The 27,676-nt window shown below is 34.8% G+C and overlaps 1 protein-coding gene across 1 annotated transcript; it reads left to right on the top strand.

The window, feature by feature from the left end:
* Positions 1–17,317: 17,317 nt before the first annotated feature.
* On the top strand, positions 17,318–27,676 carry LOC133191576 (uncharacterized). Its single transcript, XM_061327323.1, has 17 exons — positions 17,318–17,372; positions 17,492–18,430; positions 18,648–18,904; positions 19,176–19,262; positions 19,484–19,867; positions 20,507–20,659; positions 21,164–21,373; positions 21,856–22,064; positions 22,416–22,478; positions 22,574–22,847; positions 23,076–23,225; positions 24,777–24,960; positions 25,096–25,280; positions 25,892–26,149; positions 26,512–26,536; positions 26,642–26,738; positions 26,985–27,676. Exons 1-17 carry the CDS (start codon positions 17,318–17,320, stop codon positions 27,055–27,057), a joined length of 3,603 nt encoding a protein of 1,200 aa, XP_061183307.1. The 3' UTR covers positions 27,058–27,676.

The following is a 27,676-nucleotide window of genomic DNA, read 5'->3' on the forward strand; positions in this document are numbered from 1 at the left end:
ATCGAAGAGGGGAAATATTTTGATAAGCAATATTGAACAAAAGATGTTCAAAATAATGTTCTAAACAATATACACCCTTTTAATTTTTGCAAGACATCCCCATTAAGGAGTTGGAGGGCTGGCCCCTAAATATTGTTATTCTATATATCTCTTAAACGAAAGGAAATTTCTGAATAGTTGTTGAACAAAAAGTCTTCAAAATCACAAGACCTTTCATTTGATATCAAGAAAAAAGGGCTGACCCCTCAAATAAGGGGTTCAGAAGGGCCAAAAGTCTTTCATCTATAACTCTTTAATGATGAATATTTTGTTATAAATTACTGAAGCAAAAATGTTTATTTTAAAGTTCTGCAACTATATATTATAAAATTTTGAACTTATGTTACGTAATAAGGGGCCATAAGGGGCCAGAATGCTAAATTTTTGACACCTCGAACAAGGGGAAATATTTTGATAAGCAATAATGAACAAAAGAAGCTCAGAATAATGTTTTAAACAACATGCATCCTTTCACTCTTTACAGACGAATATCTCAGTCAAGATCTTGACTAATCTTATCCAAAATCAGACGGAAGACCCACTCGTTGCTCGCAACGAGAACCATCTAGTTTTTATTCTTTTTTCTTCTTACAAATTTTGTGCAGACGATTTCTCGGAGATGGCTCGTTCAATTTCATTCAAATTTTCATGGTAGATGCGTTGACATCTGAAGTTAATTCCGGCAATTCCGTTAAGGGATATTAACTTCCGATAGGAAATTATCGCCCTTTTATCCAAATTTAGAGGACCTCCTTGTCTGCGATGGAACTCAAAAACGGCTTAAGCTAGAGCGCTGAAATTTTCAGTGATGATAGAGGACATGTTGCCATTTTGCACCTGGGTTTGGATATTTACGGAAGTGCCTAGTATGAAAGCTCGGTAGGGGTCAAAATTTAGGACACGAAACATGAGTGAATTTTTGAGACATTTTGTATCATATCTTTTAAAGTATAATTATTTTGTTAAGACATACTGAACAATATTTGTGCAGAATGACAAGATCTTTAATATGATATCAAGAAAAAAGGGCTGACTCATCATATTAGGGGCCGAGAAGGGCCAAAAGTATTAAATCAATAACTCTTTAACGATCAATATTTTGGTATACATTACTGAAGCAAAAATGTTTATCTTAACAATTTACAACTATTTATTATAATATTTATGTCATATGTTACATAATTAGGGGCCATAAGGGGCCAGAATTCCAAATCTTTGACGCTTTATATCTTAAAGCTATGAAATATTTTGATAAGCAATATTGAACAAAAGATGTTCAAAATAATGTTCTAAACAATATGCAACCTTTCATTTTTTGCTAAACGTCCCCATTAAGGAGTTGAAGTGCTGGCCCCTAAATACTTCCTTTGCAAATATCTCAGAAACGAAAAAGAATTTCTGGGTAGTTGTTGAACAAAGTGTTCAAAATCATGAGAGCTTTAAAGTGATATGAAGAAAAAGGGGCTGGCTCTTCAAAATAGGGGCTGAGAGGGGCCGAAAGTCTTTGAACAATAACTCTTTAACGATCAATATTTTGTAATGCATTACTGAAGCAAAAATGTTCATCTCAACAATTTACAACTATATATTATGATATTCACATCATATGTTACATAATTAGGGGCCATAAGGGGTCAGAATGCTAAATCTTTGACGCTTTATATCTCAAAAGTGGGAAATATTTTGATAAGCAATATTGAACAAAAGTTATTCAAAATAATAACCTAAACAATACGCAACTTTTTGATTTTTGCTTTACGTCCCCATTAGGGAGTTGAAGGGCCGGCCCCTAAATATATCCTTCGGATATATCTCGGAAACGAAAAAGAATTTCTGAGTAGTTGTTGAACAAAAAGTGTTCAAAATCATGAGAGCTTTAAGGTGATACCTAGGAAAAGGGTCTGACCCATTAAATAAGGGGCTGAGAGGGGCCGAAAGTATACGATCAATAACTCTTTAATGATCAATATTTTGTAATATATTACTGAAGCGAAATAGTACATCTTCACACACTTTATCTAAATAACATGATGTTGATATCATATATTACGCAGTAAGGGGTCTTTAGGGGGCCAGATTGCATAATCATTGGCGCAATATATCTCGAAAAGGAAGAATATTTTGATAAACAGTATTGAACAAAAGACGATCAAAATAATATTCTGAACAATATGCACTCTTTCAATTTTTGCTAGACGTCTCCATTTAGGATTTGAAGGGCCGGCCCTTAATATTTCTTTTCCATATATCCCGAAAATAAAAAAGAATTTCTGAATAGTTGTTGAAAAAAAGTATTCAAAATCATGAGAGCTTTAAGATAATATCAAAAAAAGGGGCTGACCTCTCACATTAGGGGCCAAGAAGGGGCGAAAGTCTTTAATCTATAACCCTTTTATGATCAATATTTTGTTAAACATTATTAAAGCAAAATTGTTCGTCTTAGCAAATTATTTATATCATTATATCTGAACGAAAATCTCAGTCAAATTTTTATGTCATCTTATCAAAAATCGGACGGAAGACCCACTCGTTGCTCGCAACGAGATCTCATCTAGTTCTTTGTTATTATTGTAACTATATGTCACTTTGTTGTTTTCATATTCGTCTTTATTACATTTCACTTTGAACTTTTTTCATGCTTCATTTTGTCCTTACTTCTATGTTGCTTTATTCTTGTAAATTCGTTCTTCTTTCTTTTAAATTGATACAGTTTCTTTAATAAATAACTATGATCATCTCTATTACAAATGTAAATTCAGTCACGCAAACCAAGAAGCGCATTCAACGAAGACGAATACAAGTAGTGTAAATTTAATGCGGCATTATAACGCTAGGTGGCAGGGTGTTCGCTGCGAGTGTTGGTAAAATTAAGTACGCAAACCCGGGCCGAGGTTATTCGAGATTTTTCAATTTTCTTCCTTAATATTTTATCAATCGAACCCAAATTTTCAAGTTATGTTAGTTATAGGTTTATTTGTATACGCGGTAAAATTGCCCCGAAATGCTCAATATTTTTATATTTTCTCGAAGATACTTGATTTCCAAGTTGGTAAAATGGGAAGGCAGTATCAAGTTGACATTTTTAGTGTTTTTTTTTTTTTTTTTTTTTTTTTTTTTTGACAAAAAGCTAATAAATTTATAAATTATTCTGATGTTAAACATTATGTTTTAACTAGTTATAAGCATTTCTTCTTTCAAATGTGTTTTTTTTTTTAAAAAAACACGTTTTAAGAAAATCTGGATCATTAAAACCGGACCAATTATGAAAACTCCAAAATAATTGTGTATTTTCTGTCACCTGAAAAATACATGTATAACTCTATTCAAGTTATTGTTGGATGATTGAATTTCAGTTTAATTGATATAAAAAAAATTAAATATTTTGATAATTACAAGTATACCCTTATAAATTGAGTTGTTTTTCTGGACCCCTATATATTCTTCCACTGAACTGACATTTCTTTATTTCAGGATAATAACTGTTCATGCGCAGTCGCGTGATTCTGGCACCGGGGCTAGTCTGGTTTCGGCGAACCCATAATGCTCTGCAAAGTAGTGCGGAACGTCATGGGTAGGCGTGGCCGGTACCAGGCTAGACCGGGGCATACTAGAAACTTCCTCCGTTTTTTTTTTTTTTTTTTTTTTTGTTAAAAATATGTATTAATTTTTTGTATAAAAATAGCACTTTTCAATAAAGAAATAAATATCTCTAGTAAGCACACAGTGTTTGACATCAGAATAACTCAAAAAATTAATTTGTCAATGTCTCGTTTGGCAAAAAATACGTAAAATGTCGGCTTGATATTGCCTACCCATCTTAGCAAATTGGAAATCAAAAATCGCCAAAAATAATCTAAAATATTGAGATTTTCAAAATATAAATACATGAATATACATATTGGCAATTTTTACAGCGAATACAGATAAAACTTAGAGACGTAGCATTGTTTTTGAAAGGGGCAGCCAGAGAAAAAAAATAACTTACCTAAAAATCTTGACAAACAAAAAAACAAAAACAAAACAAACAAACAAACAAAAACAAAAAAAGAGGAAAAATCTTCAAACTCGAAAATTCTATTTGGGGGGAGGGGGGTCCATCTTCTTTCAGTACCAAAATTTACTCATACTTCAGTACGTACATGGCCCTTATTTGACTAGACTTCAACAAAAAGTGGGAGGGGGGAAAACCAGACTTTCATTGAACATTTTCAGTAGTAAAAAGTTACGGCTAGAAAAATGTTTGGTGGCCAGCCCCCCCCCCCCCCCCCGCTACCGGTGTTATATAGTGAGACTTCCCCCATAGTGAGTCTTCCCCTCCGGGGTGGGGGTGGGTGGGGAATGTCTATATAGTGAGCCTTCCGCCCTAAACGACCAAAGTGAGACTTCCCCTTCCGTGTTTGGTTTGGATTTTATTTACATCGACGATGTATATATTGCATATTTAGGTAATGATCTTGTATATATATATATATATATATATATATATATATATATATATATAAGATGTATCGTTTCAAATGAATCAGTATAAAAGTGCGCAATAAAAATTTATCGTGCACAGCAGATTATTGTATTGTTCCGAGACGATTCATATCAAAAGAAAAAAGACATAATTAGTTTAACAGTAAAGAGGTCATTACCCATAGAAACGTGCGGTTTACCTATTTTTACCTGCATGATTAAGATGTTTTAACTATAAAAATCACTATTAAAATGTTTTAATTATTTATTCATATATTTATTTATTCATTCATATAGGACGGAGAACTTTTATCCAAACACTGAAAACTTCAGTATAAAAACATTGTTTTACAATAAAAAAAAATATTTGGAAACTAAATTAAAGGGGAAAGTTTCGCTATGAAGGTGGAAGACTGACTATATAGTGAGACTTTCCCGCGAAGACTGGCTATATAGTAAGACTTCCCCTGGAGAAGTCTCACTATATAGCTAGTCTTTCGGGGAAGTCTTACCATCTAGCCAGCCTTCAGGGGGAACGATACTGGGTACATGCCTGAACCTATAACATACATGTACATCATTTGAAAATTTAGGTTCGATTGATAAAGTATTAAGGCAGAAAATTGAAAAATCACTGATAACCCCAGCCCGGGTTTGCGTACCTAATTTTACCAACACTTGCAGTGAACACCCTGCCACCTAGCGTTATAATGCCGCATTAAATTCACACTACTTGTATTCGTCTTCGTTGAATGCGCTTCATGGTTTGCGTGACTGAATTTTCATTTGTAACAGAGATGATCATAATTATTTATTAAAGAAACTGTATCAATTTAAAAGAAAAAAAGAACGTATTTACAAGAATAAAGCAACAGAGAAGTAAGGACAAAATGAAGAATGAAAAAAGTTCAAAGTGAAATGTAACAAAGACGAATATGAAAACAATAAAGTGACATATAGTTACAATAATAAAGAAGAATAAAGAAGTAGGCAGAATAAGAATAAAAGCAAGATAAATAGACTTTTGGCGGTAATTCCCTTCCATATGATAGGAGGATAGCAATCGATGCGTGATAGGGCAGTAAACTAGGGTTACATGACTTCACAAAGCTATAGCGTGACCCTTACAAAATTTGATTGTTTTAGTTTATTTCAAAGGGTGTGTATTTTTCTTAAAGACAAGCAAACAAACGATATTTGATATGACATTTAAAATATTCATGGTTTAATTATATATTTTGTTTATCCCTTTAATCTATAGCTATGGCAATTGAATAAACTTCCTTGATTTCAAGTTAAAGGGACGCTGGAGACTGATGTTAACGACATTGTAGGGCGCACTTGTCGATCGCTAAAAGGCAGTTGTCATCTGAGGTATGTGATTTTTAAGCATCCATGGTTAATTGTTTCAGATTAGGTGTAAACCAAACTGTCGTCATACTTAATACCTGTAACTCACTGGACATATACTCCAATATTACATTCCGTCTGATTATTTTTTAAAGAAAATGTTCATGAAAATAAAAATATATTTTTATAAGAATTTATAAACTCATTTTAATATTAGCGGTAAACATGGTTATATTTTCAGCTACAGTGAAAATTAATTTCGGTTGAAGGCCAATATGTTTGTGTTGAAAGCTAACTCTGTAATATATTACTTGACTTTTTTCTTTTTTTTCTTTTTTTTTTTATTGATTTATTTATTTATAATTTTTTGTTAAAACTGTAAATCAAACCTGCTGACTAAAAATGATATAAGAATTATTTATGTTTGACTTCAACACAGTACAGAAAATTTTCGGAAAAACCTTAGAGATAATCCTATGAAAAATAAATTTTGATAAGATATAGTTTTTTTTAAAAAAAAAAAAATTCTATATAAAAATGTACGTCGGAGGCTTGTATACTAGAAATTTAAGTCACTGATTTTTTTTATGTAGGTTGTAAACAAATTTTACTAGGCAGGTACGTAGTATCGGGGGGGGGGAGGGAGGGGGAACTGGCTCCCCACTTTTTTCCAAACATTTTTTTCACTATTGAAAAAGTTTATTGAAAGGCTGGTTGCCCCCCCCCCCCCTTTTTCGGCGCAGCTTAGTCGAATAAGGGTAATGTGGTAATGTTTGAATAAAATTTGGTTATAAAAAAGTTTGCTTGTCCGAGTTTTTTCAGGTAAGTTCAATTTTTTTCTCTGGCTGCCTCCCTCCTCCTTCCTACTATCAAAAACGAAAATATGTGCTTGCTAGGAATTCAAAATTAACGCCAATAAGTAAAAAAAAATCTTCAACTAGTCTTTGAACCTTTTTGCATACTATCTGGGCGTATATAAGTACATAAGCGGCTACGTACAAGTCATTTTATTTCTATTTTATTTTAAAAAGAACTAAACGAAAACATGTAATACTTGGTTTAAATGGTTTTTATTTACAACAAGCGCATGTTTCATTGGAACACAAAATCAGTTTTGTTTTAAGACAGGTGCGTACCAACTTCACGAAATGTGATCATTAAAGTCATATCAACATAATAATTAAGGCAATATTGACATGACTATCAAAGTCATATCAACATGCTATTCAAATTCATATCGAAATGATAATTAAAGCAAAATCAGCATGATTATTTAAGCATTGTTAGCATTCATTCAAAACACCATAAATTCTACTTCAATATTTTAGAATAATTTTTTACAGTATCTCAAAAAATATTAAATTCAAAGAAGGGTAGTTTGAATACGTGAGAGAGTGTATACATAAGATTTTCATCATAGTCCTTATTTCTTTTTTTTTTTTCTTTTGAAAATATAAACATGATTATTAAGGCGAGATCAAACGTTATCACAAGGGAAACAATTATTTGGAAGCTTATGTCTTATTAACGATTAACAAGTCTGTTATTCCTGTGTCTATTTAATGTATGAACTTTTTTTGAGTGAATAAATGAGCTGAACTGATCCGAGCATTGATTATCAAATTTTAACTGTAACTGAAGCTACTTTATAAAGGAAATGAAACACGCAACAAAGGATACATCTGTTTTTCATACACGATATAGCGATACATTATTAATGAGATTTTTTATTTTTGACAATTTATCGGCAATTTATCGAAAACATAAATGAATCGTTCAATTAACAATTTCATACATTGAAAACATCAATGATAGAAGTACATCATATTCTCTTTTGCTATATAACAAGGCATCTTAAAATCATTTGTGTATAATTTTGAAGAAAACAATCTTTGGTTTTCGGTGTTAACCTACTTGACTGTTTTAAGGTCCCTTTAAAATGTTTTTTTTTTTATTGTCAATTTTTATTAAACTTCAAATGACAGTTTTAATATTTAATTCAGCCGTATTTCTGTTTGGTATATTATATGATATGAATACATAATCAATGTGTATGTTTCTTTGTCTGAAAACTCAAAATTTCATTAAACGTCGAGTGTTTCTAATCTATCGAATGCCACAGTGTTTGTATCTTCAGGTACACAAAAATGATCCCAAATTAAGTTTAGAACTTATTATCAAAATCAGCTTTACGTATTGTATTTCAGCATCTTTTAACTAAAAGTCATTACATTCAAACAACGGGACCATTAAATGATCCATTGATCTTGAGCTAAGACAAAGTAAACATGTCTAATATTACAGAATTAAAATAAATAGTTAAATTTCGTAATAAAATAGGTACAGGTGTATTGCCGGTCATCTATCTTTTTTTTCGTTTCGAAATCCTGTTCCTAATCTATTTAGGGAACCATGGAGATTAAGATCTTATAAACCCCCAAACAGAATAAAATGGTCCGGTTATTTAAAATATTCATTAGCAATACTGTAAAATACCAGCAACTTTGTGCAAGCCCCGGCGAGAAGTTTGTCTTTTTGCACTTTTTCCTCGTAAAGGAAGAGAAAAAAGTGTTAACAAAGAGAAACCAAACCCTTCTTTGTTGATGTTCATTTAGATAGTGTAGCTCAAAAACAGTGATTTCGCTGAAGTTCTTTATTGTTTTCCTGTGTAGATTATTTGTTTGTTCTTGTAGAATGTGTTTCTTTCAAATATCTGTTTTCTTGTTTTATATGAAAAGATGTGCAATGTCTTGAAAAAATGCAGAATTACAAATTCTGGAAAATGTTCTAAATTTTGGTTTCCATTGATCTTTCTGCTTTCTTTTGCAAGCCAGCTCATTAAAAAAAAAAACAAAATACTGCATCAAGAAACATTTCTAAGACATGAATTTCTAATTTCAACTAGAAGTTTCTACAAAAAAAAAATGCTTATTGTTTCTTATTAACTGACTTTCTGGTTAAAAATAAACTATGTATAAATGTGGTGTTCACCAAGATGTGCTGAATTCTGTTTTGGTATATCTCTTTCTAAATACGAAAAATATTATATAATTGCAATCAGTATTGACATATTATCCTTCTCTGTTTGATTATAGGTCTATTCCTCGGATAAAAATGAGTATAAAAGGGAAAGTTACATGCCTGTTTTGTGTGTGTGTGTGTGTGTGTGTGTGTGTGTGTGTGATTACGAGGGTTGTCCCAAAATTCCGCAGACAAGCGTTGTTTTGTAGGAACCCGGTGTCATATATTAATGAATCTTTGTACATATATTAAACCAACAATCACTAATCAATTTTTGGACAAATATTGAGTAATTAAAAGATTAACCCCATTTAAATGAAATATTTCATTTTCTGGTGTGGGAAGGCGGCACAGTACCCTAAAATTGCAATGAAAAATCGGTATGTAATTTCTAAAATCCTACAAAGAAGTATTTACTTCAAAGAATTTCGAAAATAAAATTGAAAATTCTTAATATTGTATTGTTAACCACCTTTCCTGAAATGTTGGTAGTTTACAACACCAAAAATACACACATTCATAGTATAAACTCAAAGTCAACACAGTTGTATGTTCGGAACTACATGCTAGGATGTCGGAATTACCTACTTACATATATAGACTATGAAACTGATACAATTAAAAGTTTGGATTTACAAACTTACAAGTTTGGATTTACAAACTTACAAGTCTGGATTTTTAACACGATTACCCTCCATAAGTGTTCTCTTCTTTTCATGTATACGATTTTGGACAAATTCTGCTTCATATGAATATAAAAAAGGTCTGCTTATAACGGGGCGCAATTGGTACCCATGGGAATTTCATCTTGTTAAATAAAATAAGACGAGCTAATAGTTGTAAGCTCGCAACATAGAGAATATTGATTCTCTTTGACAAAATACATTGTCTCAATCATTGACTTATATTCGAAAGCATACAGCTTAATTGATCGTGGGGAATGATTGTGTATAAAGTTCAAAAGTCTTAAGTTTTTAAGCTGATGATTTTGGTAAATTCTTGTGATTTCAAATTTTCATAAAGTTCCTTAGAATTTTTAAGTATCCACATCTGATTTACATCACTTCTCTAATATATTGTTGCACAGTACTCTTGAAGTTTCTCCTTCACTACGGTTAATATCTTTGTGAGGAGTAAAGAAGGAGGCTTGGTAGAACATTTACTGGAACCCGTTATGTATCTTTGTTTGTAAGGATTTTTATGAAGTTTTGGAATCCAATATAGATATGGTAATTCAAATTCATTATGGTTGTTTGCAATATTAAAGATATTCAAAACTGACATATATGATTTTGAAGAATTTCTTCTTTAGAAAGGGAACTATGAGTATAAGTTGGATTACCACTTGTAGAATTAAATCCAAGTTCCTCTAAAATACATTTAATATAATAAGCCTTACAAACAAAGACAATGTTGTTACCTGAGTTGTCACCAGGGACCAGTACGTACTGATCATATAATCTATTTCTTTTTTCACTTCTGGATTATTGAATACAGAAGGATAGATGGTTCTCATATGGTTCTCAATCTTTTAATGCGCGATTTTAACATACATCTGATACATTTAATCCATTCTGACAAAGTGTCAAAGTCTTCTTTTTCATATCTGGCCCATCGCCTGGCGTAATCCTCTACAGAATCCATGATATTTAAGAAATTTCGACGCCAGTTGAAGGATCGGGGTTCCCTATATTTAGGACCTTTTAAAATTAATGATCTAAGGTCCTCATTATTAACTATATTTACGTCACCAGTAATAACGTGTCCAGCAGGACTATAGTTATAGGGTGAAGAAGAACATGAACACAATGGAGGATTATGTTTCAGATATTCGATATCCAGGCCCTGTAAAGTTTTATTGTAATGTTGTTACCCTATTCCGTCCGTCTGTCACATTTTTTCTTCCTCAAAATCCTCTTATATTTTAAGCAGTAACCAATCAGTCTTTTGGAATATGATAGGCGGTGTCCTGTAGGTTTGCAATAAGGCTTTGAAATTTTCAATTTTACCCTTATCACCTGCATATGTTGTTTATGTCTCTCAGTTGATCCGATACGCAAGAGCATGCTCTACGTATGAACAATTTCTAAAACGAGGCAAGCTATTAACAAACAAGTTGACGAAACAAGGGTATCAACAGTGTCATTTGAAGTCATCTTTTCGCAAGTTTTTCGGTCGATTTAATGACCTTGTCAGCACATAGAACCTATTATTGAGTCAAATGCTGACTGACGTTTCTCATACTAATTTTTTATGCCATTATATATACACTGAACTTTCTACGGATTTATCTGGGTTTTGTTTCCCGATCATGACAAGGAGCACACGACGGACGTGACCGGTCGGCAGGGGATGCTTACTCCTCCATGGCACCTGATCCCTCCTCTAATTTTTCCGGTCCGAGTTTGCTCTGCTTCAAATTTGTATCGTTTCATTGGACTTTTGAGATAGGATACCGTTCCCAGAACTCCTCTTACATTTAAAATAGTATCCTAATCATCTTTTGGAACATGGTTGGTGGTGTCCTGTATGAGCATTAATGTCACTAGTGACCCTGGGGTCAAATGGAGGTCAAAAATGCAGAAAATTCCTGGTTCCTAGAACTCCTCTTACATTTTACACAGTAGCCTCATCATCTTATGGAAGATGGTTGATGTGTCCCGTAGATGTGCAATAAGGTTTTGGAATTTTCATTTTCACCCTTAGGGTCATATGGGGTCGAAAAATGACGTTTTTATGCAAAAAGCCCCTGGTTCCCAGAACCCCTCTTACATTTTTAGCTCTTCTGATCGAAATTTGTCCGTTGTCTGTCGTCGTTGTCGTTGGCGTTGTCGTAAACTTTTCACATTTTCATCTTCTCCAGAAGTACTTGGCCAATTTCAATCAAACTTGGCACAAAGTATCCTTGGGTGAAGGGGATTCAAGTTTGTTCAAATGAAGGGATAATTAGAGAGATAATTACAAAATAGCAAAAAATTAATGGCATTATTGAAAAAACTTCTTCTCAAGAAACAATGGGCCAGGAAAGATGAAACTCATGTGGAATTATTGTCAGATAGTGTAGATTCAAGTTTGTCCAAATCATGACCCCCGGGGGTAGGGTGGGGCCACAATGGACAATCAAAGTTTTAGATAGGAATATATAGGAAAAATCTTCAAAAATCTTCTTCTCAAGAACAGCAAAGCTATGATTGGTCATATTTATATGGAAGCATCCTCAGGTGGTGTAGATTCAAGTTTGTCCAAATCATGACCCCCAGGGGTAGGATGGGGCCACAATGGACGATGAAAGTTTTACATAGGTGTATATCGGAAAAATCTTCAAAAGTCTTCTTCTCAAGAACAGCAAAGCTATGATTGGTCATATTTATATGGAAGTATCCTCAGGTGGTGTAGATTCAAGTTTGCTCAAATCATAACCTCCAGGGGTTGGGTGGGGCCACAATAAAAGTTCAAACTTGTAGAGAAAAAAGTCACAGTCAAAAAATTATGTAAGCATCCTGAGTTAGTGTAGATCTTATTTTGTTCAAATCATACCCCCACTCCCTTTTAGGGGTAGGTTGGGACCATTTATGCATTCAAGCTTTTCAATACTATACTGATTTTTGCTTTTTTCCTAGCCACAGTGCTCGGGTGAGCGATGTGGCCCCTGGGCCTCCTGTACACAGTAGCCTAATCATCTTATGGAAGATGGTTGGTGTTGTACTGTAGATGTGCAATAATGTTTCGGAATTTTCATTTTCACCCAGGGGGTCAAATAGGGATTCATGAATCCACCTAGAACATGTATAAATTCAAGGTTATCTCGATTCATCGGATATCTCAAACTTTAATAGTGGTCCCATATAGTTTGAGATAATGAGGTTTGTCTGTATCTACCTTACTAACCATGACAACACTGTTCAACTAAATCTCTTTAAAGAAGATAAACAGAATTATGTATCTTAGTATAATCTACTTGTACAGTCTCATTCAAATTAGATAAAACGGTAGGAGGAGTAGTGCTTTGTAAGAACAATTTTGATTCCACTCTATGTAATGAAGCTATCACAATAAGTTTCCATTGCTCTTGCCAAGTGGGTCTTGAAAAGTTTTTATTTCTTATACGTTCCAATGTAAAACTTTAATTGCCTCTTATGGCCCCACTCTATCCCTGGGGGTCATGTGTGGACAAATTAAATCTACACTATGTTATGAAGCTTTCAAATAAATTAAACTCTTCTGACTCAGTGGTTCTTGAGAATAAGACTTTTGAAATTTTCAGTCATCTTATATCTCCTTAAAATGAGCTTTACCCTTATTTGAACAAACTTAAATCCCCTTTATCCAAGGAAACTTTTAGGCGATTTTGTTTTAACTGGTCCAGCAGTTCTTGAGAAGATAATATTGTAAAAATTTTACGCCAAAGACAACAACAACAACAGAGATTTTAATCAGAATTGAAAGCTTATTTGATCCGTCAGATCAAATGAACTAAAAATAAAGGCTGGTGGTTGTGGTGGGGGGGGGGGGGGGTGCAACACTTGCTTAACAAAATACTCAATATAAAGCTGTTCCCAAAATTTTGCATTCATAGGATATGTATATGTTAGCAAACTTTTTCAAAGTGCCATGAGATTTGGTTCGACGCAAGGAAATGGTTTAACAACATACAAAATATAACGTTTTACATAGAAATTAACTCTTTGTTTCTCTATATATTTTATCACACCTCTTGTGTGTTTCTTGTTATTTTGATTAGAATAATGATGATTAATTGCTGCCTAGTCCAATTTTGTACAGGCCCATATGGTAATTATACCCTGTTTACCCGTCTGCACAAGTCTGGTGAGGGTCTATGTGAGTAATTTTCGAACATAATTTGGTTCATTTTTGCATACTCAAAATATGAAAACAGTCATGTATTTTGTAATGGATTTAAGCCTTGAACTCAGTTGTAGTTTTCTTTGCGACCTGGATGGAAGAAAAAATGGTCAAGAAATTTATTTTCAGAGGTTTTCTATAAACTTGATCACCATCCTAGAAAATAAATGTTTGATCCAGGTAGGACAAACGGGAGAAAAAATAAACCCTGGACAAGGATTGTACAAAAAGAGTTTACTTTGACCTTTCATCTATTAAAATTAGGAAGAACGTTTGCTCAAGACAAGTGTATGTTGATGCAAAGAGATTTTCTGACCTTCACCTTTCATCTAGAAAATTGATTCAATGTCACCGCAAACCCTCTAACCAAGAGGACTCTATGTATAAAGTATGAGCTCAAAGGAGCCAAGCGGGGAGAAAATATGCTCTGAAAAGGATTGTACACAATGAGGTTTTCTTTACCTTGACCTTTGTTTGAAAAAAATGGCATTGAACACCCTCCGTCCATGGGTACTCTATGAGTAAAGTTTGAGCCAGGTAAGGCCAAGGGGAGAGAAGACATACTCTGAACAAATTTTTCTTATGCAAAGCTATTTTCTGACGTTGATCTTTCATCTAGAAAATTGATTCAAGGTCACTGCATAAACTCTACCCAAGGACACTCTATTGTTTGAAAGAGTTAAATATCAGCTATTATCAACCTTGCCTTTCAATAGTGCATTCAACCATGACTGAGGCAAAATAGGGCTTTCGTTTCCCACTGTCACATTTGGGTTGAAGGGGTACCATTAAGTAGTGTTAACGTTAAGGTTTGGGACCAAATTGTTAGCATTTTTTTTCTTTGTCATCTTTGGATAACATTTAAAATAGCACTGCTATGGGTAGGTATTCTTATTTAGTATATCTTGTCAACTTTTTGAGGGATCTCCGGCTCTCTGGCCCTGGAAGGGACCAGTAGACTATACCAAACTTTTTTTCACATTGCATTGTGAGATGAAGTTAAAAAAACACTACTATCTCCCTTACCTTTGAAGTGTAAAAACAACAAAGTTCAGGTTAGCTTACTGGCCGTTTTTCTTCCCAGGGACCCTTCAAAAACCTGACGAGTTGTTCTTCCTTTGGTCCTTAACCTTTCACTAGTGTTACTTAGTTCTAGTAGCCAAAGATGCTTTCAAAATGAATGCTTAAATACGCCCCCACCCATGGCACCACTTGGTGGTACCACTACAGCCCCATTTTGATAGCGGGAAATGATAGTCCTAGGGGCCCTCTACCTTGCCCCAGTAATGAATTGAAGCACACTTCAAAGATAAGGGGTATAATAGCTGACCTTTAACCTGTATATTAAAACACAAAGTGAAAAACAACAAAGTTCAGGTTAGCTAACTGGCGCCTTCCTTATCCAGGGAACCTTCAAAAACAGGCAAATGGTTCTCTCTAAGGTCCTTAACCTTTCACTAGTGTTACTTTGTTCTAGTAGCCAAAGATGCTTTCAAAATGAATGCTTGAAATACGTCCCCCACCCTTGGCACCACTTGGTGGTACCACTACAGCCCCATTCGGACAGTGGGAAAAGATATTCCTATGGGCCCTCTACCTTGCCCCAGTAATGATTTGAAGCACACTTCAAAGATAAGGGGTATAATAACTGACCTTCAACATGTATATTAAAACAAAAAGTGAAAAACAACAAAGTTCAGGTTAGCTTACTGACCCTTTTTCTTCCCCGGGACCCTTCAAAAACCTGGCAAGTGGTTCTCCCTAAGGTCCTTAACCTTTCACTAGTGTTACTTTGTTCTAGTAGCCAAAGATGCTTTCAAAATGAATGCTTGAAATACGTCCCCCATCCATGGCACCACTTGGTGGTACCACTACAGCCCCATTCGGATAGCGGGAAATGATAGTCCTAGGGGCCCTCTACCTTGCCCCAGTAATGATTTGAAGCACACTTCAAAGATAAGGGATATAATAGCTGACCTTTAACCTGTATATTAAAACACAAAGTGAAAAACAACAAAGTTCAGGTTAGCTTACTGACCCTTTTTCTTCCCAGGGACCCTTCAAAAACAGGCAAATGGTTCTCTCTAAGGTCCTTAACCTTTCACTAGTGTTACTTTGTTCTAGTAGCCAAATATGCTTTCAAAATGAATGCTTGAAATACGTCCCCCACCCTTGGCACCACTTGGTGGTACCACTAAAGCCCCATTTTGATAGTGGGAAATGATAGTCCTAGGGGCCCTCTACCTTGCCCCAGTAATGATTTGAAGCACACTTCAAAGATAAGGTGTATAATAGCTGACCTTTTACTGTATATTAAAACATTAAGTGAAAAACAACAAAGTTCAGATTAGCTAACTGGCCCCTTCCTTTCTCAGGGACCCTTCAAAAACCAGGCAAGTGGTTCTCCCTAAGGTCCTTAACCTTTCACTAGTGTTACTTTGTTCTAGTAGCCAAAGATGCTTTCAAAATGAATGCTTGAAATATGTCCCCCACCCATGGCACCACTTGGTGGTACCACTACAGCCCCATCCTGATAGCGGGAAATGATAGTCCTAGGGACCCTCTACCTTGCCCCAGTAATGATTTGAAGCACACTTCAAAGATAAGGGGTATAACATCTGACTTTTAATCCATATATCAATAGACAAAGTGAAATACAACAAAGTTCAGGTTACCTAACTGGCCTTTTCTAATCATTGAAACCTGTCAAAAAGTTGACAAGGGATACTCCCTAATTATGGCCCTTAACTTTTTTCCAGTTAAGTGTTAGTTTCTTCTAGTGGTCCACTATAGTTGAAAAATGAAAGCTTGAAATATGTTCCCCACCGTTGGCACCACTTGGTGGTGCCACTACAGCCTCATACCGATTGCGGGAAATGATAGTCCTAGAAATCTTCTATCTTGCCAGAGTAATGATTTAAAACACACTTATAAGATAAGAGGTATAATAGCTGCTTGAAATATGTAACCCGCCCTTGGCACCACATGGTGGTACCACTTCAGCCTAATTTTCATGGCCGTATATAATAGCACTGTGGATCGTTTACCTTGTGCCAGTAATTGTTCGAAGCACACTTCAAGGATCATAACTTAAAATAGATTAAATTACCTTCAAACCCTTATCAATGTAAATGTTAGGAGTAAGCAAATTTCAGGTTAGCCTTTTGGCACCATCATATTCCTGAGACCCGTAAAAGAGCTTAAAAAGGATTCTCCCGGAAGTACTTAACCTATTTCCAATGTTGGTTTGTTCTTAAGCGATCAAAGGTGGTGACATTTTCTTTTCTTTCTTGTTTGTTTGTTTTGAAACCGCATAATTTTCCTTATGCAGGTGAGCTAAACTGCCTCCAAGTGTTTGAATTATTAAATAATTAAGTGTTGCATTAATTATCTAATTATTAATTATCAATTGTCGAAAATGAGCCATTAAACAGTATTGCGTCAGAGTACTCTCAGTCCTTTGATGAATTTCCTTATTGGCTGCTAGCTTCTACGGGCTTAATGGCTGCTGTTATTGGCTGCTAGCTTCAGTCTAGTTGTAACTTTTGTTAGTAAATACACACACTCTGTTTTAATTTCAGACATGACGGACCCCCATTCGTTTATTTGTGTTTTCCTGCTTCTTTGCAGCATTAATGGTAAAATTTTCTTCTCTCTTTCGAAAGTAAAGGAAACTTTTTTTCATCAAGTTTTTGAAGCAAAGAGAACAAAAAAGAGACCTATAATCGTGAAGCATACTTTTATTTGTCTATATCAGGAATAAACTCTGCTACCACCACGAGTGAAAATCCAACGACTACTGAAACAACAGAGTCAACAGTAGAAGCAACTACATATATACATACTACAACAACAGAAACACCAACAACGATAGAAGTACAGACAACAACAGAAGTACAGATAACAACAGATGTGCAGACAACAGAGCCATCAACAACAACAACAGATGTGCAGACAACAGGGGCACAAATGACAACATCTGAGACACAAACAACAACAAATGCACCAACAACAACGGAGACATTCACCACAACATCAACTGAAACACCAACAACATTAAAAGAAACAACAACAATGGAAGCATTAAATACAACAGAGGCAATGACGACGACTAAAGATAATCCCACAACAACAGAGACAATGACAACAACCACCGAAATTCCTACAACAATCATCAGTCACGCACAAACAACCACAACAGTAGTGACAGAGTCATCATCACCTAAAACAGTTGAATCATCCTTTACCAACACAACTGATCTACCGACAACAACGACATCTTCACCACAATCAACAACTACTACAAGTGAAACAAACCAGACAACTTCTGTATTACTTGACACGTCAACGACAATACCTCCAACAACACAAGCGACAAGCTCGCAAATGAATTCAACGTCCATGGCTGATACCACGACAACAACCATGAGAGCAACAAACACTGAATCGACGACAATGAGAGCAACGAACACTGATTCACAAACCACCATGTCATCTGCAGCACCTGATGATAACCGAACAACAACAACAGTAATGTCAACAACAACAAACAGAGATACGTCAACAGAAAATTCTACTGATAAACCGACAACAATAATGTCAAGTAATAACCAGACTGTCGTATCTACTTCCGATACCACGCCAACTGCTAGTATGTCGAGCACTGTCTCTGTGCCAGACACAACGACAAATTCAGGTATTATTATTTAGGGCTCCTTTTGCATTTTAGAAAATACCTGGTCATTATATTCATCGTAAAATACCTGGTCATTATATTCATCGTACACATTAAGTTCAGCCATGGAATCGTTGATAAATATAAATAGGCAATCAATTACTGACCGATCATAATTTGATCATCAATCAGCTTTACAACTTCTTTTCAACATTCTACATCACCATTGCTCTTACAGTGGGAGTGCCGAATGTGACTTTGAGTCCAACTGTGGTTGCCATCCTTGGTATGTCGGAAGACAACTCCCGCGATGAGCCCCACATGGTGTGCGTATTTGCAGACCCTGGCGGTAATCTATTTTTTCTTGTTAAGTGGTACATCAATAATCAGCTATTATCAACGACTACGTATGGAGCTGTGAACCACCAGAACATCAACACAACAGCAGCCCTCAAACCTAAGCACTGGACAGCAAACTACAGCATGAACATGAATGTAAACACTTTTGAAATCTAAAAAGTTTTACAGTTTCACACAGATTTTTAGCAAACTTCTTAATCATTCAATGCATTATAACTTTTTGAAATCTTTTGACAATAAATATAACATATTTTATCCATATCATACATTGATTATAGGCTCTTGAATGTGTTTCGATCACAAAAAGATATGAGGTTTTATTCTAAAAAAAAATCTTAATTCGCCATATCTTTTATTTTTTCTATTAGTATAAGTTAATGGTATATCGTTTTCTTATCAATTGTAGATAAAGTGCTCAGTGCACGCGCAATATCTTGTAGACAGTGGCCAAGGTCTTCCCCACGAAAGTGCCAACTTCTTTGCTGGAATAACGGTAATTCAAAATATTCTCACTCGAATTTGCTCCATGTATTAAATAATTGTACAACGTAGGATTACTACGAAGTCCCAATTTTCAATTAACAAGTAAAAACTGAGTAATCGTCGATTTATATCTACAATCTGTCAGTATAAACAAGTAGAAATTAAGTAATCGTCGTATTATATCTACAATCTGTCAGAAGATGTTTACCATAGAAAGGTTTATGTTCTTAGATACAAGAAACAAATATCCAAGTCAGTGAAGGAGATACTACACAGATAACCCTCACAAGTTCTGTCCCTGTTGGCTGTTCAGCTTCACTCACTGCAGCTCAAAAAGAGGCTCAGTGCAAAGCTAATTTGCATATAATCACGAGTGAGTGGGACTGGTGCTGGAATGGTGTTAAATATCTAGGCGTTGCATTCCCTGACAATGGCTGTCACGTGTCTATCCCATATAAGTACTGGGACCAACCTGTGACACTAAATGTGACTGGGTATGTTGATAGTGTGAAGAACTGGTGGGACAGATATTCAAGAGTCAAATTTAAATCTACGACAAATCCAACCGATAGATCAGATGCATGGAACAACGTCACAATCGACCATATTGTGTCTGTAAGTTTCATGATGAAGGAACTTGTTCTCTTCCTTTTCTGCATTCCTGAAATGATCTTAAAACATTTGCGTAAACTTGGTGAATGGCCAAAGTTAAATTAATGTCATTGTTATATACAAAGTATATCTTAATGACCCATTTCATGCAGAGGAATCTAGAATTAGGCAAGCAATTTGCCATTGGATTTTACAAAAATGAATTGAACTTTTTCGTAACTTGCAAATTAGTAATGTAATTGATTATAAAAAGATTTTTCCCAGAAAACAAGCCTTTATTTGACATGAATTGATAAACAAAGTTTTGCCAGTGATCTGATTTCAATTTTCAAATTATCGAAAACCAAAGCACAGATGACATACATTGTACACAGATCAGACAGTTTATTTACATTCAATGAAACATATGTTTTGCAAACATATGTCATACTCTCAAAAAGTGAAGGAAATATATGTATTACGAAAAACAATTATTTAAGGAATGAGTATTTATTGTTTTTTGCACAACTTGGTTCCTCAGCAAAATATAAAATTCCATTCTTTTGTATCCTCGATCGGCTTATTGGTAACTTCTAAACGCCAAATATACCTGAACTCAATGTATTTGAAAAGGCTCTAAGAAGAAGCTGTTGAATCTTACAGGTGTCTGTTTCGGATGAAAGCTCCTATACCTCAGGGGGAGGAATGTGTGGGGGGTTCAATGACCCCCACATGGTGACATTCGACAGGAGGTATTGGGAGAATCAGAGAGTTGGAGAATTTGTTATGTACAAACACAAAACGAAACCTTTTGCGGTAAGAAATGCATAAGACCATAAACGTTTTGAGAAAGGGCACAATTTCTAATCATAATATAGGTATACACTAGTATACAGATCACTGCCATCAAAGACGTGGTGATTTTAAAACCTATACAAACACAGAACTTCTAGAACTTCACAGAACTATACAAACCCAGAACTATTCTAGTGACACGAAAAATACAAAATAATACCTCAAATAGTTAAGTATATATACGGCATTTGGGAATGGGACATGAACAGATAAATAAAACAAAAACAGAAAAGGTACTTTTATACCTAGGAATTAATAAATTACGATTTTTTCATGGTATTTCTCCAAAATAAGCTCAAAAACTAATCTCTGACTATGAGAATCAACTGTGGGTACAACAGAAGAAAATCAATCGTAGGTAGAGGGACGTTGTCATTTAGAAGTGTATATTATTATTCTAATCTTAAAGATCAACTGCCTGCCAATATAATGTTTAATTATCTTCTTTTTTATGTATACATTTAGGTGCATGCGCTGTACTCCACCTGTTACCCGTGGCGGGCGGCATGTAATTGTGGGGTAGCTATTCGGTCCGGGAAGAATTTGTACGTAGTGAGGACATGTATTGAGGTCTCCTTTCAAAAAGTTAATCTCCTCAGTTACCCGTACGAGAGATATGATGGATGTAGCCAGGAGGACGAAATCACTGTACAAAAACTCGGCACCAATTACAGAGTAAGAAATTTCAAATGATAAAATAACTTGCTGCAACACAAAGACATAAATCATACGTAAGCTGAATAGTTGGTAAATGATTTGAAGAAGTTGTATTGCTTTACTTCTAGTAATCGAAATATTTTTGTATTGCAATAAAGAAAACGTAGTTTTCGTTTAAAACTCATGAATACAATGTAGAAAAATGAACTGGTGCTTTAGTTCACTGCTGACAGTTGTACACGTTCATAAATACTGCTATCTTTATACCGAATACCTAGCAAGTAATACGTGTATATTTATAAATGAACAGGTGATATTACCCAACATGTAATACCTGCATCTTCATACATGAGCATATCCAGCATTATTATCCAGCATGTAATACCTGTATATTTTTACTTGAACAGGTGACATTAGCCAGCATTTAATAAGTGTATCTTTATTTCTGAACAGGTTACATTTCCCAACATGTCATACTTCTATATTTTTTACCTGAATAGGTGACGTTACCTAGCGGTACCGAGGTGTCTTTCTCCTTTAATTCATGGTCCCATTGGATCAACTATATACAGATCGTGGCGTCCCCGTCTGACTTTCAAAACACCGAGGGTATATGTGGCTACTACGATAATGATTATACCAATGACTTCATCCCAAAAAATAGCAATTCTCATACAAGTGACGAAAAGGCATTTGCTTTGTCTTGGAGGTAAGGGAGAAAACTTTAAACTTGAGTTGCAGTAATTAGTCATTATGAAATGATGTAATTAGTCATAACAATATGACCAGGAAGTTCTTTTTTATTATGGCATTCATCGATGATTTTAACTTTTCCCTTGAAAGTGGAAATAAAATCGACTGATATCAAATATATTAATGACTTTTCTGTTGCAAAGACATTTATTCCACGTACTGAGTTATACATAATGATTTGAAGGATAAAATCTACGGTATTAAAAATGTTAATGATTTTTCTGTAAAAATATAGTTGACTATCTGTATGATGCCAAAACCTTTACTATGACATTTATTCACTACTGAGCTATATTACGATTTGAAGGGTCGGCATCGGTAATTCAGATAGCCTCTTTAAGAAAAATCCTGACGTCATTTATGGGACTTCGTAAGTAGAACTTCAGATTAAATTTTTTTGCCAATGTTGTTTAAAATGTCTACATCGTATTATCAATCTAACTAAACTTGTCATTCAACTTTTAGATCAGGCGGCAGTACACCACAAAGCCAGGTGAGGTACTGTACGTGTTCCTCTTTTTACCAATTCTATGACCAGTGGTATAACGTTCCATTCGATCCCAACTATGCAACATGTAACCTTGAAGCCCCAACGGAACCATGCTCGGACAAGGCCGGTCAGACCGTTAACGTTTGCTCTCTGAACAGACGCAGGCGCAGTACTGCCGATTCCGATGACGTCATAGATGAAATAGAATTTGGATATGATCCGGAATTTAATCCTAGCATCGAACTTAACGTAAGAGAACTTGTCTTTTTAATGTAGACATATTAAGCGTTACTGAAAAAAATAATATTTACTGGAATTTTATTCCGTTTTATTGTTTTTAAGGTCAGCGATTGGATTAGGGTTAGGATTATTTTCTGGTATTTAATTCCTTTTATTGTTTTTAAGGTCAGCGATTGGGTTAGGGTTAGGGTTAGGATTATTTTTTGGGGGATTTAATTCCCTTTTATTGTTTTTAAGGTCACCGATTGGACAAATGGTTGGAACGAGGAAAATGCTACACAGTTTTGTAACGAATCCTTTACACACGATTTGGCTGTGGTGACGTGTATTGAAAAGGTCAACACCAGCGTGGCAAAGTACATCAATGGCTGCGTGGAGGACATTAAGGTTAGCTGACTGTAATGGGAAAAATATGATCTACTCGCTGTAGCGTCCTTCTACATAAACTTGTGGGAAAAATATAATCTACTCGCTGTAGCGTCCTTCTACATAAACTTGTGGGAAAAATATAATCTACACGCTGTAGCGTCCTTCTACATAAACTTGTGGGAAAAATATAATCTACTCGCTGTAGCGTCCTTCTACATAAACTTGTGGGAAAAATATAATCTACTCGCTGTAGCGTCCTTCTACATAAACTTGTGGGAAAAATATAATCTACACGCTGTAGCGTCCTTCTACATAAACTTGTGGGAAAAATATAATCTACACGCTGTAGCGTCCTTATACATAAACTTGTGGGAAAAATATAATCTACACGCTGTAGCGTCCTTCTACATAAACTTGTGGGAAAAATATAATCTACACGCTGTAGCGTCCTTATACATAAACTTGTGGGAAAAATATAATCTACACGCTGTAGCGTCCTTCTACATAAACTTGTGGGAAAAATATAATCTACACGCTGTAGCGTCCTTATACATAAACTTGTGGGAAAAATATAATCTACACGCTGTAGCGTCCTTATACATAAACTTGTGGGAGAAATATAATCTACACGCTGTAGCGTCCTTATACATAAAATTGTGGGAGAAATATAATCTACTCGCTGTAGCGTCCTATACATAAACTTGTGGGAGAAATATAATCTACACGCTGTAGCGTCCTTATACATAAAATTGTGGGAGAAATATAATCTACTCGCTGTAGCGTCCTTATACATAAACTTGTGGGAGAAATAAAATCTACTCGCTGTAGCGTCCTTATACATAAACTTGTTTGTTTCCTTATATCAACTGCCTGGGCAGAGAATGGTTAGAGGAACAAAAAAGAAACAAATTTTAGGGTTGCTTGTTAAAAGATCAAGGTCAAAAGTCAAGTTATTACACATTAGTGTGATGAATTAATTTGAACATAGACTTATACTTTCCATTTGAAGTGAAAGTGATCACAGAAAGGTAGCTGTAGATTTTTTGGGTCAACTTATCAAAGATAAAGATGTGGCTATTGTGATATAATATCATATTCAATAAATTTTAGAGAAACTTTGTCAAGGGTCATTATTTAAAGGAAGGACTAATTTTATACCTATTAAGAGACATCCGTATAAATGCATTTACGACACAGATAAACAATGAAAATTGAATCTATTTTATTTGCCACCTCGTCAACAAATGTCGGGATCAAAATAACTAAAATGGTTATTAAATATTCAGGCAATACAATATGTCAACAACGGATAGATGAATGTTGTATATTGTAAAGTTATTGTGTCAAAAATTAAGGTCAAACACGTATACTTTTCGATAAACAAATTTTCCAGTGCTGCACAAAACGTAACATATTTCAACATGTAAACTTTATAATAGCAACTTGATATATGTATAGAGGGTTTTTAAACCACTTGCTCAAAGGTCAAGGTCGTTGATATGAATATACTCCTTCTTTCTGCAGTCATGTTTTACATGTACTTATGTAACATATACTTTACTTTCTTAGATGATAGGGAACTCGGAATTTCTTCAGGCGACCTTGGATACATTGAAGAAGGAGTGCGTAACTACTGCCTCTCGAGACTCTCAGTTTAGTAACTCAACCACTGACGACGGGGGGAGTATCCTTGACCTTCTGAGGTCATTAGTCTGCCCTAATAACTGTTCAGGACAAGGAGTCTGTGTCAATGGTAACTCTTCTTTTTTGATGCTCATTATCAAATTTTAAAGATACTGTCGTATTTTTCAAATGTATACCCACGGGTGAAAAACCCGATCGCATGAAGCATACTGTGAAATTAATTATTGATTTGTTTCGTTTACAGAGACATGCAGCTGTAACACAGGTTTTATAGGAGAGGACTGTTCTGTAGAACTATCAACACCGCCAGCAAACATTACAATTCCTAAACAAGGAGTATGTGACACTAGCGTGCGCGCGTGTCAGAAAACCAACATCGTGGGGACGTTCTATAGCGAGAATATTATTGCCAAATGTAGTTATTTCAAGGTATAATTTAGTCTGTTGCTGAATTGTTAGGCATTTAATTGCACATGATGAAGACGTTATTGATCCGAGTTTGAGTTAAATGTAACTTTATCGGCGTCTTTAAAGTTTTGATAACAAATAATATCCCATGAGTATTGAAATTTCAAACATTTCAAAATCCCAAGTGACATCATATATGGATGTTCTATTCAAGTGTCGCTAATTTGGGTCATGCTTCATTATTTATGGCAGATAGTGACAAAGCACATGCAATCTGATGAACTTTATACTGGACTGATGTCATTAACATTTGGAGCAACACATTCTGGCCATTTTTAAATGTCACAAAGTGATTATAAAATGTCTGCGTTGAGAATATTTGAGTAAGCAGTATGAAACTGTCTGTCTCTCAGTATTCATTCACACGCAACTTATGATTCAAATATTCGGTATCACGAATATTGTATTTTTCCATTGTTTCACCTAATTATCTAATTTTTGCTATTAATACGCCTTGTTTTAACAGATAAACAATGTTTAGAATATTATATCCATGTAGTTGTTTTATTTTTCGTTTATGTGAAATACTTTCTATGACTCTTTAACTACAAATAATAACATCCTACTTTAAGGCAACACCTAGCGGGAGGGAGAACTCGACCCATGAAGTATTCGCGGAAGTGCAGTACAGGCACATAAACCTGATAACGGTAACCATTCCAAGTCCCCCGACTTCGCGCAGGCGCAAACGATCTACCGGAGGTGACGTGCATGGATGGGACATTCAGCTGAGCTACGACAACACGACGTATGGCGATCCTGTCGTCATAATGCTGTTTGACAGTACAGCTAAATCCTGTGACACAACGACCTTCATCTGTATAAGCAAGGTTAGTATCAGTCTGTGTATGGTGTTTGACTAGTACAGCTAAATCCCGTGACACCACGACCTTCGTCTGTCTTCGGAAAGACAGAATTTTTTGTCATATATAAATCGTTAATGTGACTTCACTGAAACCTTTAAAATCATTTTCAAAAATCAAATTAGATCGCCATTATTACCCTTTATCACCTATCCCACGTAATTCTCGTTCTTTGTTGTCCTTTGTCTTTCATCTTAGGGTAATATTTTAAAAATTAACTACATGGGATACAATACTTAAATGGCCGTAAACTGTATTTTTGAAAGAATCCAATAGATATATCTTATCCGTATCTTATTTTGGAATAAATGTTTTTACGTTAATTACAGGTCACAGCTGCGGAACCAGAATCCGGTAAGCTATATGTGGGGCGAGGGGGGGATTCGAAAAAGAAACTTGTGAAATATGGAGTTTACTTTCTCTGTTAAATAACTGTGGTACTTTTGTTTAACTTTTTAGAAAACAATGCTGGAATCATCGCTGGGGCTGTCATCGGAGGGGTGATCGTTATAGCTATCATTGTCGGTATTATCATCTACATTAAAATGTACAAAAGGTTAGTGGTATCACAATTGTGTCATCTCACAATGAAACATTGAAAAAATAAGATACAACACTTAAGAAAGGTATTCAAAATTACCTTTAAACAAGAGACTAAAATATATAAGATATCGAGATTTCAAAACTTTAAAGAATAAATGTTAACTTTTCAATCCCAGTTAAATTCTTTTGCAGTCTTTGATAATTTTGCAATGAACTCACTCCGTATCTGGATTTAATTAAGTGAATGTATTTTATTTAGGGTCAAAGGGCGTGTGAGTGATAGTGAGGCTGATCTGAGGAATAAAGATTCAGTACCATTGACCAGTACCTGAACATAATGTTATGCTCAGCATGGACTGCTATGTGACGTCACAATCAATTACGAGTTCATTGGTTGTAGAACTAAATAAAATTACACTGTTATTACATTGTAATTAATTATATTGAACAATGAATGATTGATATAAAAAAAAGTCATGTAGATTTTTCACTTAATGAAGAGCTTACTTTATATGAGCATATAGAAAACTAAGCTATGTATGTGGGTTAATGACGAGGAAAATTTTTTTCCGAATTTTTTTTAGCCTAATCTTTTTTTCATATTAGAGATAATGCTGGTTTAACGTGTACAGTTCTTTTTTTAGGGTGGGGTTATATTTTTTACAGAAAAATTACCATAAACCGTTTTATGTGTATAGGAATTGTCAGTTTAATATTTATCTTCTTATCATAGAAAATTATTTTTGTATCCAAGTCTTCTGTGATGTGATGCTGTGATATCAAGTGTGACGAGATTTTCTACTTATAACCAGTGATAGTATTCACTTTTACATGTACTTATATTTCATTCATCGATGTCATTGTGCCTAGATCCGTCCTAGAGTTTGAATCTGTGATAATTGTCTTAACTATGCATGTATATGATATGTGAGTAATTAGCTATATAAAATA

The sequence above is a fragment of the Saccostrea echinata genome, unplaced genomic scaffold (genome assembly GCF_033153115.1).
Source record: "Saccostrea echinata isolate AGI-Se365-2 ecotype Australia unplaced genomic scaffold, CSIRO_AGI_Sech_v1 ptg000023l, whole genome shotgun sequence".
In the NCBI taxonomy this organism is placed as follows: Eukaryota; Metazoa; Mollusca; class Bivalvia; order Ostreida; family Ostreidae; genus Saccostrea; species Saccostrea echinata.